We start from the raw sequence: 10,087 nt of genomic DNA on the forward strand, positions 1-10,087 counted from the left end.
TACCGTCCGCACAAAGCTGCGCGACTCGCACTAGATCGCCGCGATGCTGGGTGGCACGCAACCCACTGCGTACGGCATGTCCATTTCGCGGACCCAGGGGGTCTGTGTCTGGGAAAATTAATAATAATAATTCACGAGGCGTCTCAGGCTTTTCACGAGGCGTCTCAGCACAGTGCACAGAACCGCCGTAAATGAGCATAAGCTGTGGGCGGCTGGCGGAAGGAAATTAGATTGGCCAACGGGCGAACTCGGAAGTTAGCGGTTACGGGGTAAAAGCCACTATAACACCGCACTCTGTCAGCCCGAGTTTGAGTGCCTCATACACCCTCGCTGCCACGCCTCTTTCCCTTTTCCCTCGCAGGAGGCGCTCGACGCTGAACGCGGCGGCCCCGGCCGATGTGGAAGTCAAACAGGAGCAGCCCGGCGAAGACGCCGAAACGCGCGAGGCAGCGGTGGCTGCGGCAGCAGCACCACCTCAGCCCTGGCATCTGGCCATGCGGCCGGCTGCCGTGATGCCGGATCGCCTGGCGGCAGGGGGCGCGGCGGCGCAGGAGCTCTCCTCGGACCCCGAGGAGTTCTTCTGCCTCAGCTTGGCGGCGCACCTCAAGAGACTTGTGCCCCGCGAACGAAGCATCGCCAGGATGAAGATGCTGGAGACACTGCACAACTTGGAGTTTGGCGACAACATCGGAGAGGCCGCGCTCGGAGAACCCTAAGCAATGCACATTACGGAGGACGAGAAAGAAGCCGGCTTCAGCGAGCACCCACTCATCAGCCGGCAGAAACCTGCACCTTTTTTGTTTTTGTTTGACTAGGAATGAAAATACATTGGCTGTTGAGTTGCACGCGTATGTCTCATCACTACAGCATTTGCTTTCAACACATTACAAACCAGAATGGAGTGAAGTGAGCTACTTGGTGAGATTCGAGGACTGACAGCTGAGTGCAACCGAGAGTGCACAGTCAGTTGCCCTCAGCGAGGAATAAACAAGCTCGATACTTCGAAAGCAAGCGATTGTAAAGTATAAGTAAAGCCGAAAGTTGGGCGAGTTGGTGAACGTTCATGATTAAAATGCAGCGCAAATAAAACACGACAGACAGAAATGACGACGCAGACAAGCGCTAGTCTGCGTCAAGCTGTCTTTCGTGTTTATTTGCGCTATATTCTACGTCATGTCGAACTCTAGCTTTCGTCAGCGTGCCAAGGTAGCTCATCTCATCAGTTTTATGGCGCATCACGTCTGTTCAGACAAAGATCATGCGCTACTAAAGGTCACTGCATTAATGCGCTCAGCACGGTTAGCTGATGAAGGTCAAGCCTGTGGAAACCTGTTTCCCCCCTCCATTTCGATGCGGCCCATCTTCATCGTCGGCCGTCGGGGACGGGCAGCACGGGTTGGGCGAGGAGGGAAGTCTCCCTCATGGGGGAAAGGGAACGGCGACGGGAGCGCCACCTCGTAGGTGGCGCTCTTCGGGATCTTCGGGATCCGGCCAGCGTTACGAGCGGTTGGAGCCGCACGCTCTAGTCACCGTCCGCGGCAGGCGCACGGGGATCCGTCGTGCCTTGCCGCTGGACTTCTGGTTCCAGGCAGCGAAGCGAGTGCATCAAACGCGCGCTCTGGTCGCATTCCCCAGCAAATGCTAGGGAATTGTTTTGCCTCAAGCATGCGGCGCGCACGGGAAATCCCGGCCGCCATTGTCGGCGCATACAAATGTTCGCTGCCGATGCCTCCGAAGTCGCACCCCTGCCCCAGCCGGTAAGTCGGAAGTCCTTCTTACGTTGCCTTCTACTTCCCAGGATGCCTCGATGTTTTGTAGCTAGCTGGCCCGCTCTGTGTATTAATTGCAAGTGTAATAAATAGCATATGACTGTTCACGCTTTGTCGTCCCTTCCCTTTGTTTCTCTCGAGCACGAACCCCTCCGCGGTTAGCGAGCGGGAATGCTGCATCCGCGGAGTGGGAGTGCGGGGCGGGGCGGAAGGCTGTTCCCCCCAGATATTTCCACAAGCCAGCCCGCGTAGTATTGCACGCTGGCGGGTATAGCCGTGCATCAAAAGAAGCAAAGGGAGAGCGCGACAAAGCAGCGGAAACTGGCTGTTTGGTGCGTACGAAAACAACGGGATAAAAAGATGCTGGCAGACAACGCAGGCGCTGCTACACAACTAAGAGTATGTGTAGGCACGTGCAAGTACAGAAAAAGGGGGAAACAAAAGAAGGATGTTTAAAAAGTCAGCTAGAAGAAGAAGGAAAAGGCAGATCACGGAGCGGGGCACATATTAGAATAGGTACCAGCCAGCATGCGCCTGTATTGGCACCTGAAGCCGAAAATCTAATAATAATTGTTTTTTGGGGAAAGGAAATGGCGCAGTATCTGTCATATACCGTTGGACACCTGAACCACGCCGTATACTGGAAGGCATAAAAGAGGGAGTGAAAGAAGAAAGGAAGAAAGAGGTGCCGTAGTGGAGGGCTCCGGAATAAATTCGACCACCTGGGGATCTTTAACGCGCACTGACATCGCAGAGCACATGGGCGCCTTAGCGTTTTTCCTCCATAAAAACGCAGCCGCAGAAAAATTTAAAATTCGATTTTTGTGGTCATGCTGGCAGTAAAATTTTATTGAATGCCCTGGGGTGGGTTTTAGAGAAGAGTGGAGGATTTCACCACTCCCTTGCCTGGGTGGTAGTCCTCATTCCGGGACAACATTGGTGGTAGCAGCTGCCCGCTCTCTTTCGACCAGAGCCCTCTGGGACTCCAGGTCCAAGAAGCCGGACAAGGTCGCCTTCCAGACCTGCCTCGTTGGCTGATTTACTCTCTTTATTTGCGGATTTTCCAGGCAGGCCCATACCATATGATATGCGTCTCCCCACATCTCACAAAACTTACAGTACACCGAAAAAGTTGGGTCTAAGCGTTTTAGAATCGCACGGCTCAGAAACGACCCCGTTTGCAGCCATCTGCGGTGTCGTTCCTCAGCTCTATCCAGGCCCTGGCGGGCTCTGGGAACGTCTGCCTACTGAGGCGCAGATGTGTTGTAATGCCTGCATATGTGGTAAGCGGATTCGGTACAGGAGTCCCGACAGAGTCTGGGAATGGCGCAGTGTGTCTCACATATCGGCGGACACCTTAACAGCGCCGTAAGGGAACGGATAAAGGAGGAACTGAGAGAAGGGAAGGAAGAGAGTGCTGCCGTAGTGGAGGACATCGGAATAATTTCGACCAGCTGGGGATCTTTAACGTGCGCTGACACCACGATGCAATGTCAGATTTCGAAGGGCGGAAAAATGTCTTACAACAATATTACGAATTTCCATTTTTATCGAAATAACTCGTGGCTGTTCTACACATCATTAAATCTGGCTTTAACTGTGTAATTCCTTCGCAATAAATTTAACTAGCAATCTATATGTCAAAACTGGCGCGTCCACATCCCGCTACGGACGTTACGGTTGTTCGTTTACGCGAGCATTACTGAGCAGCGAGAATGAAACCATCAACCACTGAAGAGCGCGCAGGGACGGACAGACGTTGCAACGACGCGTTCAAAATAGCGCTTCCCAGTACGTCCCCTAAGCCCACTTTCCACTAGCTGTTTGCGATGGCTCAGTGGTTATCGTGTTCGGTTGCTGCCCCGAAAGACGCGGGTTCGATCCCGGCCGCGGCGGTCGTATTTAGATGGAGGCAAACTTTTCGAGGCCCGTGTACTGTGCGTTGTCATTGCACGTTAAAGGACCCCAGGTGGTCGAAATTTCCGGAGCCCTTCACTACGACGTCCCTCGAAGCCTGAGTCGCTTTGTAACGTTAAACTCACATAAACGATTAAGTACAGCCGCGGTCAAAAATACGCGGCCCACGGCTACGGCGCAAGGAGCGGCTGCGGGGCCGCACCACGACGCTGCTACCTGCGTCCGGCGCTCACAGCGAGGGTCCAGAGTGACGACAAAGCTTCGCCCTCACTCTCCCCTGAGCACGCCACACGGCTGATGAATGTCAAGTGCAGCGTTCAGCCGTTTCGCGGCTGACGGTTAGTACGAAAGAGGGCTCTGCAAAGCGTGCTGCGTGTGACTTTCAGCGCCTACTCGAATATCTCGTCTTCGTTATGCACAGATCGGCTACGGCAGGCGTGCGTTCGGCAGTTCGACTAAGTGCGTCTGCCTGCGAAGCGTCCGAGTTCGATTCGCATTCCATAGTTACGCGCGCCTCGCGTCCGTATACGCCGCGCTCCAGTGCCCGGCGCTTGGTCGAGTTAACCCTAATTACTAGCTGGAGCTCGCTGCTTTAAAATCATTAATTTAAAGCTAAAACATCAAAGCACGTTCCTGCTGCAATGAAATTACGAGTAACAAACTACCAGAAACAAAACAGGGCTTCACTGAGTTCACAGACCTGGGTCCTGACGCAAAAATAGCTTGTTCTGCCCTATTTCTTGAGCACCGTAATGCCCGTGCTCCAAGGCTCACCACGCATGGGCGCGCGGGGCATACGAGAGCGAAGCAGTATCGATGTGGCAACGGCGAACCGCGCGCAATCCCCTTCATTACGCGTCTGGCAAACGGCGCAAAGCGGAGACGCGCCCCTTCATACTGACAGTCAGCCGCGAAACAGCCGAACGCCGCACTTGACATTTATCAGCCGTGTGGCGGGCTCAGGGTAGAGTGAGGGCGAAGCTTTGTCGTCACAGTGGCTGCATTCCAATACTCTAGACGTCTAACAAGACGTCTAGTGTGACGTCTAAGAACCCGTCTACATGTCCATGTGGTGGAACTTGTCTACTGCACACGCCGCCTCGTGGTATAATAATGTAACTAAAGCTTATAAACAGTTGTACTATAATTTTTCTCAAACTGAGCAATAACGATCATTAAAAACGTGTTTTCAACAAGTTTGCACATTTTTTCTGCAATCACTTTGCGCGTAAACCGGACTGGTGGATGCGCCTATCGGTCAGTCTACTTGTAGCAGACGGGGCTGCTCTCCGAAGACGACGCTAAAGAGAGATACGGTTAATCTTTTGTTATTGATGCTAAATTGTACATGCTCCTCGAACGTGCTCGTCCAGACGGTCCTGAAAACATAAGAAAGGATACGAAAGACTGTAATCAATATACGCGAAATGCGATACGGCTAATATACACCGCAACAGAAAAACGCACGCGTGCCATTAAACCTGCTGTCTGCCGTGCGTGGCACTCGGAGACGGCGAGAAACCTATAGACAGCAGCGAGCTTTAATCCTGCAAAGACTGAAATCAATTCGCAACATGCCGATGTGTTTTTTCTGAGACTATAGAGATAAAAAAGTATGTACGCAAAAGAGTTGATGCAACTAACTAATACAGCAACAGAACATATTTTTTTAACCGTCACGCTAGCCGTCTTAACGCCCGTCGAGGAACCCAACGACAGCGACGAGTATTAATCTCTAAAATAAAGGTGCTAATTAAGATCCGGCATCGTCAGATGCCCAATCACGTAAACAGACCTACAGCGTCCGCTGCTGTAGCAAAGCTCTCAACTGCACGATTTTCTCCTGCGTGATTCACTGCTAGGAATCGCACGTCCACGGAGATTAATTAGCCACTAGTTTGCGTACCAAACAACATAATGGAATGACTCACATTTTTCCTTTCCTATACTCCGGGTACAGTCCGACGCCTGCAAGAGCACGACTCGCTCATCAGCGTACATCAGCCATCTTTAGACAGCAAGTTAGCCTGCATCGATGTAGACTTCGACGAAGCAGTCATCTTAGACGGCTTCGTGAGAAATGGAACGCGTCCCAAGATGGCGGCTGTCCGGCTGGACGTCTAAGTAGCCATCTACTTGGGAGTATTAGAACGCAGCCTCTGAGCAGCTCCGCAGCGAGCGCCGTACGGAGGTAGCAGCGCCGCGGTGCGGCCCGCAGCCGCTCCTTGTACAGGAGCCGTGGGCCGCGTATTTTTGATCGCGGCTGTACGTGTCCACAGACTCCACACGAAGGCTTGGATTGGACTTTCCGCACGACCGGCACAAACGAACGCCGCAGAGAAAAGTCAGCATGGCGGCGCTGCATGCGCACGTGCGGTATCCCGCGGGAGCTCGTGGTGGCGCTGTGGTGGGCACCGCTGTCTCAGTCGCCACTGCAAAAGACGAGGAAGACGCTGACACGCGGCTCCGAAGCCCGAGCCCGACGACAACGATCAGTGTTCCGTTCCATCGGGTCCGCGCAATGGCCTCATTCAACGAGAAGCTCGTCCAGGAGGTGAAGAAGCACACGCAGCTCTGGGACCAGCACTCCAGGCTGCACAAGAAGGCCGGCTACCGGGAGGCCGCCTGGATGGAAATCGCCGCCGCGCTGGCCGTGACCGGTGAGCCGCTGCATGCTGCGTTCACCGCACACACAGCCGGCCTCGCGCTCCGGTCTCGAACGCGTACGTGTCCGACGAGGTGCACTGCAACCTCGCAGCTGGCTTCGTCGCAGACACTTGGTGTGGACCGCGTCTTATACGGTGTAGCTGGCACCGTACGATGCGGAATCGGCCTCCTTTTACGTATTGCCGTGAGCCTTGAGCTTCCGTAGGCTCCTTTGGCGTGCTGATGGCACAGCTGATGGTGCCTATAGAAGGACGTGTCTTTTGGATGAGCGCGCGTTTCAGCTGTTCGCGTCATTGAGGATGCTTTGCCGGGAACGAGTGTCGTACCGATGATTGCGGGCTCATAGCCAGAGTGTCTTCGCGACTAGCTGCCGCGTAGAATTGCGTGGTCTCTGGTCCGTTGTCGACAGGCGTCCTAGTTGACGGTGCCTTAGATCCACGAGCTGCTGCATCTGGTCTGAACCTTCTGCTGCCACGTCAGGTCTGTACCTCGAAGACTGCTGGCTCTCTCGAAGCGATATTAGTATTTTGCTGCCGCGTCCAGTACTGTGCCGGAAGCCTTTCCTCTCACGACTGCCCGTCGTCGCAATTAATCTGCCGTCGGTGGCTGGGGTACTAAAAGGCCTAGGCCAGGCACGTGTCCGTGGGCGTTGGGGGGGCCCGAGTAACTCCTCAATGTCAAGCACCTCCACCCTCTCCTTTCCGTTCTTGAGGCAGGGCCCTGTAAGAAGTTCCTTGGGCCCTCCCGAAAAAATTACTGGCTACGTGCCGGGCCTAGGCTACTTACTGTCAGGATAACGTAACGTTCGTTATTTTCTTTCATTTGCGTTCGGTTTTCTTACAGCTATAGATATGTGAGGCAGCACCATCTTAAAAGGCACCGATTTCGCCGTCGGCCTCCCAATATGCCATAACCAAATACCCGGTTACGGCGTTAGTGTGCTTAACACCAGAACGCAGGATCGAACCTCGGTGCGGCGGCCGCGTTTCGTTGAATATGGCAGAAATTCCCGAGCCCTCCACTACGGAACCTTTTTTCCTTCATTCTCTTAGTCCCTCCTTTATCCTTTCCCTTACGGCACGGTTTAGGGGTCCGCCAATATGTGAGAGAGATACTGTATCATTTCCTTTTCCCAAAAAATAATTACCCAATTTTCTCACCCGCCGCAGTGGCTCAGTGGTTAGAACGCTCATCTCCTGATCCGGAGTCCCCGAATTCGGACCCGACCGCGGCGGCTGCGTTTTATGGAGGCAGAAGGCTAAGACGCCCGTGTGCTGTGCGTTGTCAGTGCACATTAAAGATCCCCAGGTGGTCGAAATTATTCCGAAGCCCTCCAATACGGCACCTCTTTCTTCCAGATATTGCGCCATATACTTTCCCCAAAATCTAAATATTATTATTATCAGTAGCAGTAGTAGTACTATTAATAATTTTCTCACATATCTCGGTGGACACCCGAACGGCGCCCGTAAGCGAAAGAAAATGAAATGAAAAAAAAAATGGTTTCAAGGAAAGGAAAATACGCCTGTATCACATATCTCGGAGTACCACTTGCCAGCCACAAACGAATCAGTTTTTTATGTTTGACTTTATTAAACAAGCCAGGTATGAAAATTCTAGAGCTTGTAACTTTTTTTTGCGATTAGCTTCTTGTTTATGTGAGAAGTGTTAACGGACTACGGTTTTGTCGTGGAGGAATTCTTTTTACCGGTCGTAAATGTGGGCGGAGCTTCACTGCGGAGAAGTTTGATGAGACTGTACATACCCCTCACGACGAGGCACTGTCAGTTATACCAAGAGCAACAGGGCGCTGGAAGAGCGGTTTTTGTTTTCACGAAAGCTGTATACTAATTGTGGGGTGCCCCTAACCGCGACAAAGGCATGGTTGTTTTGACCGCAAACCGTGTGTTCCCTGGCGCAGTGGAGGAGTGCCAGACCCGGTGGCGCACCCTCCGGGACACGTACCTCAAGCGCAAGAAGCGCCGGCGCGCCGGCGCCAACGGGCAGTGGAACGTGCTGGAGCGTGATCTCGGCTTCCTCGATGACTTCCTGAGGCCGCGAACGTGAGTGTTGTGTACAGAGCGTGAAAGAAGAAAGGAGGAAATAGGTGCCGTAGTGGAGGGCTCCGGTCGAAATTATTCCGGAGCCCTTCACTACGGCACCTCATTCTTCCTTTCTTCCTTCACTCCGTGTCTGTCTGTTGTTGCCAGTTAGAGAGAAAAGGAAAGTGCACAGGCCTGCTCAATGACTCTAGCCGAGCCACAATCGCTACCTCGTGCAGATAGTAGGGGAGTTGAAAGATGGGATAGAAAGACAGGATAGTAAAGACGCGCTAAAGACAAGGCCGATCCCGGAGGTAGTGGAATACCGGGCCAACCGATGGCGGGAGTGAAGCATCCTTCAAACTCTCCGCCACATTTCCAAAAATAAGTCCAATTGGACCCGTAACAGATACTCTACTGGGGCCAGACTTTCACTCCCTCCTTTATCCCTTCCCTTACGGCGCGGTTCAGGCGTGCAGCGATATATGAGACAGATACTGATTCATTTCTTTTCTGCCAAAACCATTTATTATCATTATTATTAATACAGGAAGACACCTGCCCGCCTTCGCGTCACAAGCACAACCTCGCGTGACTGCGACGTGGCCCAGCGGCTACTTAAGCGAGCGCCCGGTTTTGCCATGCTTTACCGTCCGCACAAAGCTGCGCGACTCGCACTAGATCGCCGCGATGCTGGGTGGCACGCAACCCACTGCGTACGGCATGTCCATTTCGCGGACCCAGGGGGTCTGTGTCTGGGAAAATTAATAATAATAATTCACGAGGCGTCTCAGGCTTTTCACGAGGCGTCTCAGCACAGTGCACAGAACCGCCGTAAATGGGCATAAGCTGTGGGCGGCTGGCGGAAGGAAATTAGATTGGCCAACGGGCGAACTCGGAAGTTAGCGGTTACGGGGTAAAAGCCACTATAACACCGCACTCTGTCAGCCCGAGTTTGAGTGCCTCATACACCCTCGCTGCCACGCCTCTTTCCCTTTTCCCTCGCAGGAGGCGCTCGACGCTGAACGCGGCGGCCCCGGCCGATGTGGAAGTCAAACAGGAGCAGCCCGGCGAAGACGCCGAAACGCGCGAGGCAGCGGTGGCTGCGGCAGCAGCACCACCTCAGCCCTGGCCTCTGGCCATGCGGCCGGCTGCCGTGATGCCGGATCGCCTGGCGGCAGGGGGCGCGGCGGCGCAGGAGCTCTCCTCGGACCCCGAGGAGTTCTTCTGCCTCAGCTTGGCGGCGCACCTCAAGAGACTTGTGCCCCGCGAACGAAGCATCGCCAGGATGAAGATGCTGGAGACACTGCACAACTTGGAGTTTGGCGACAACATCGGAGAGGCCGCGCTCGGAGAACCCTAAGCAATGCACATTACGGAGGACGAGAAAGAAGCCGGCTTCAGCGAGCACCCACTCATCAGCCGGCAGAAACCTGCACCTTTTTTGTTTTTGTTTGACTAGGAATGAAAATACATTGGCTGTTGAGTTGCACGCGTATGTCTCATCACTACAGCATTTGCTTTCAACACATTACAAACCAGAATGGAGTGAAGTGAGCCACTTGGTGAGATTCGAGGACTGACAGCTGAGTGCAACCGAGAGTGCACAGTCAGTTGCCCTCAGCGAGGAATAAACAAGCTCGATACTTCGAAAGCAAGCGATTGTAAAGTATAAGTAAAGCCGAAAGTTGG

General features: G+C 53.5%; 2 protein-coding genes across 2 annotated transcripts in view; both read left to right on the top strand.

Moving 5' to 3' along the window:
* Positions 1 to 845, top strand: part of LOC144115580 (uncharacterized) — a 54,076-nt gene extending 53,231 nt beyond the window's left edge. The window contains exon 8 of the mRNA XM_077650004.1: positions 362 to 845. Coding sequence (XP_077506130.1) covers positions 362 to 716 — 355 coding nt within the window. The 3' untranslated portion in view covers positions 717 to 845. The remainder of the gene's footprint in view (positions 1 to 361) is intronic.
* Positions 846 to 6,151: 5,306 nt separating this feature from the next.
* Positions 6,152 to 9,887, top strand: LOC144115582 (uncharacterized). The gene is made up of 3 exons (XM_077650005.1): positions 6,152 to 6,346; positions 8,275 to 8,416; positions 9,404 to 9,887. The coding sequence occupies exons 1-3, from the start codon at positions 6,208 to 6,210 to the stop codon at positions 9,756 to 9,758; spliced, it is 636 nt and encodes a 211-aa protein (XP_077506131.1). The 5' UTR covers positions 6,152 to 6,207; the 3' UTR covers positions 9,759 to 9,887.
* The last annotated feature ends 200 nt before the right edge of the window (positions 9,888 to 10,087 follow it).

The sequence above is a fragment of the Amblyomma americanum genome, chromosome 1, assembly GCF_052857255.1.
Source record: "Amblyomma americanum isolate KBUSLIRL-KWMA chromosome 1, ASM5285725v1, whole genome shotgun sequence".
In the NCBI taxonomy this organism is placed as follows: domain Eukaryota; kingdom Metazoa; phylum Arthropoda; class Arachnida; order Ixodida; family Ixodidae; genus Amblyomma; species Amblyomma americanum.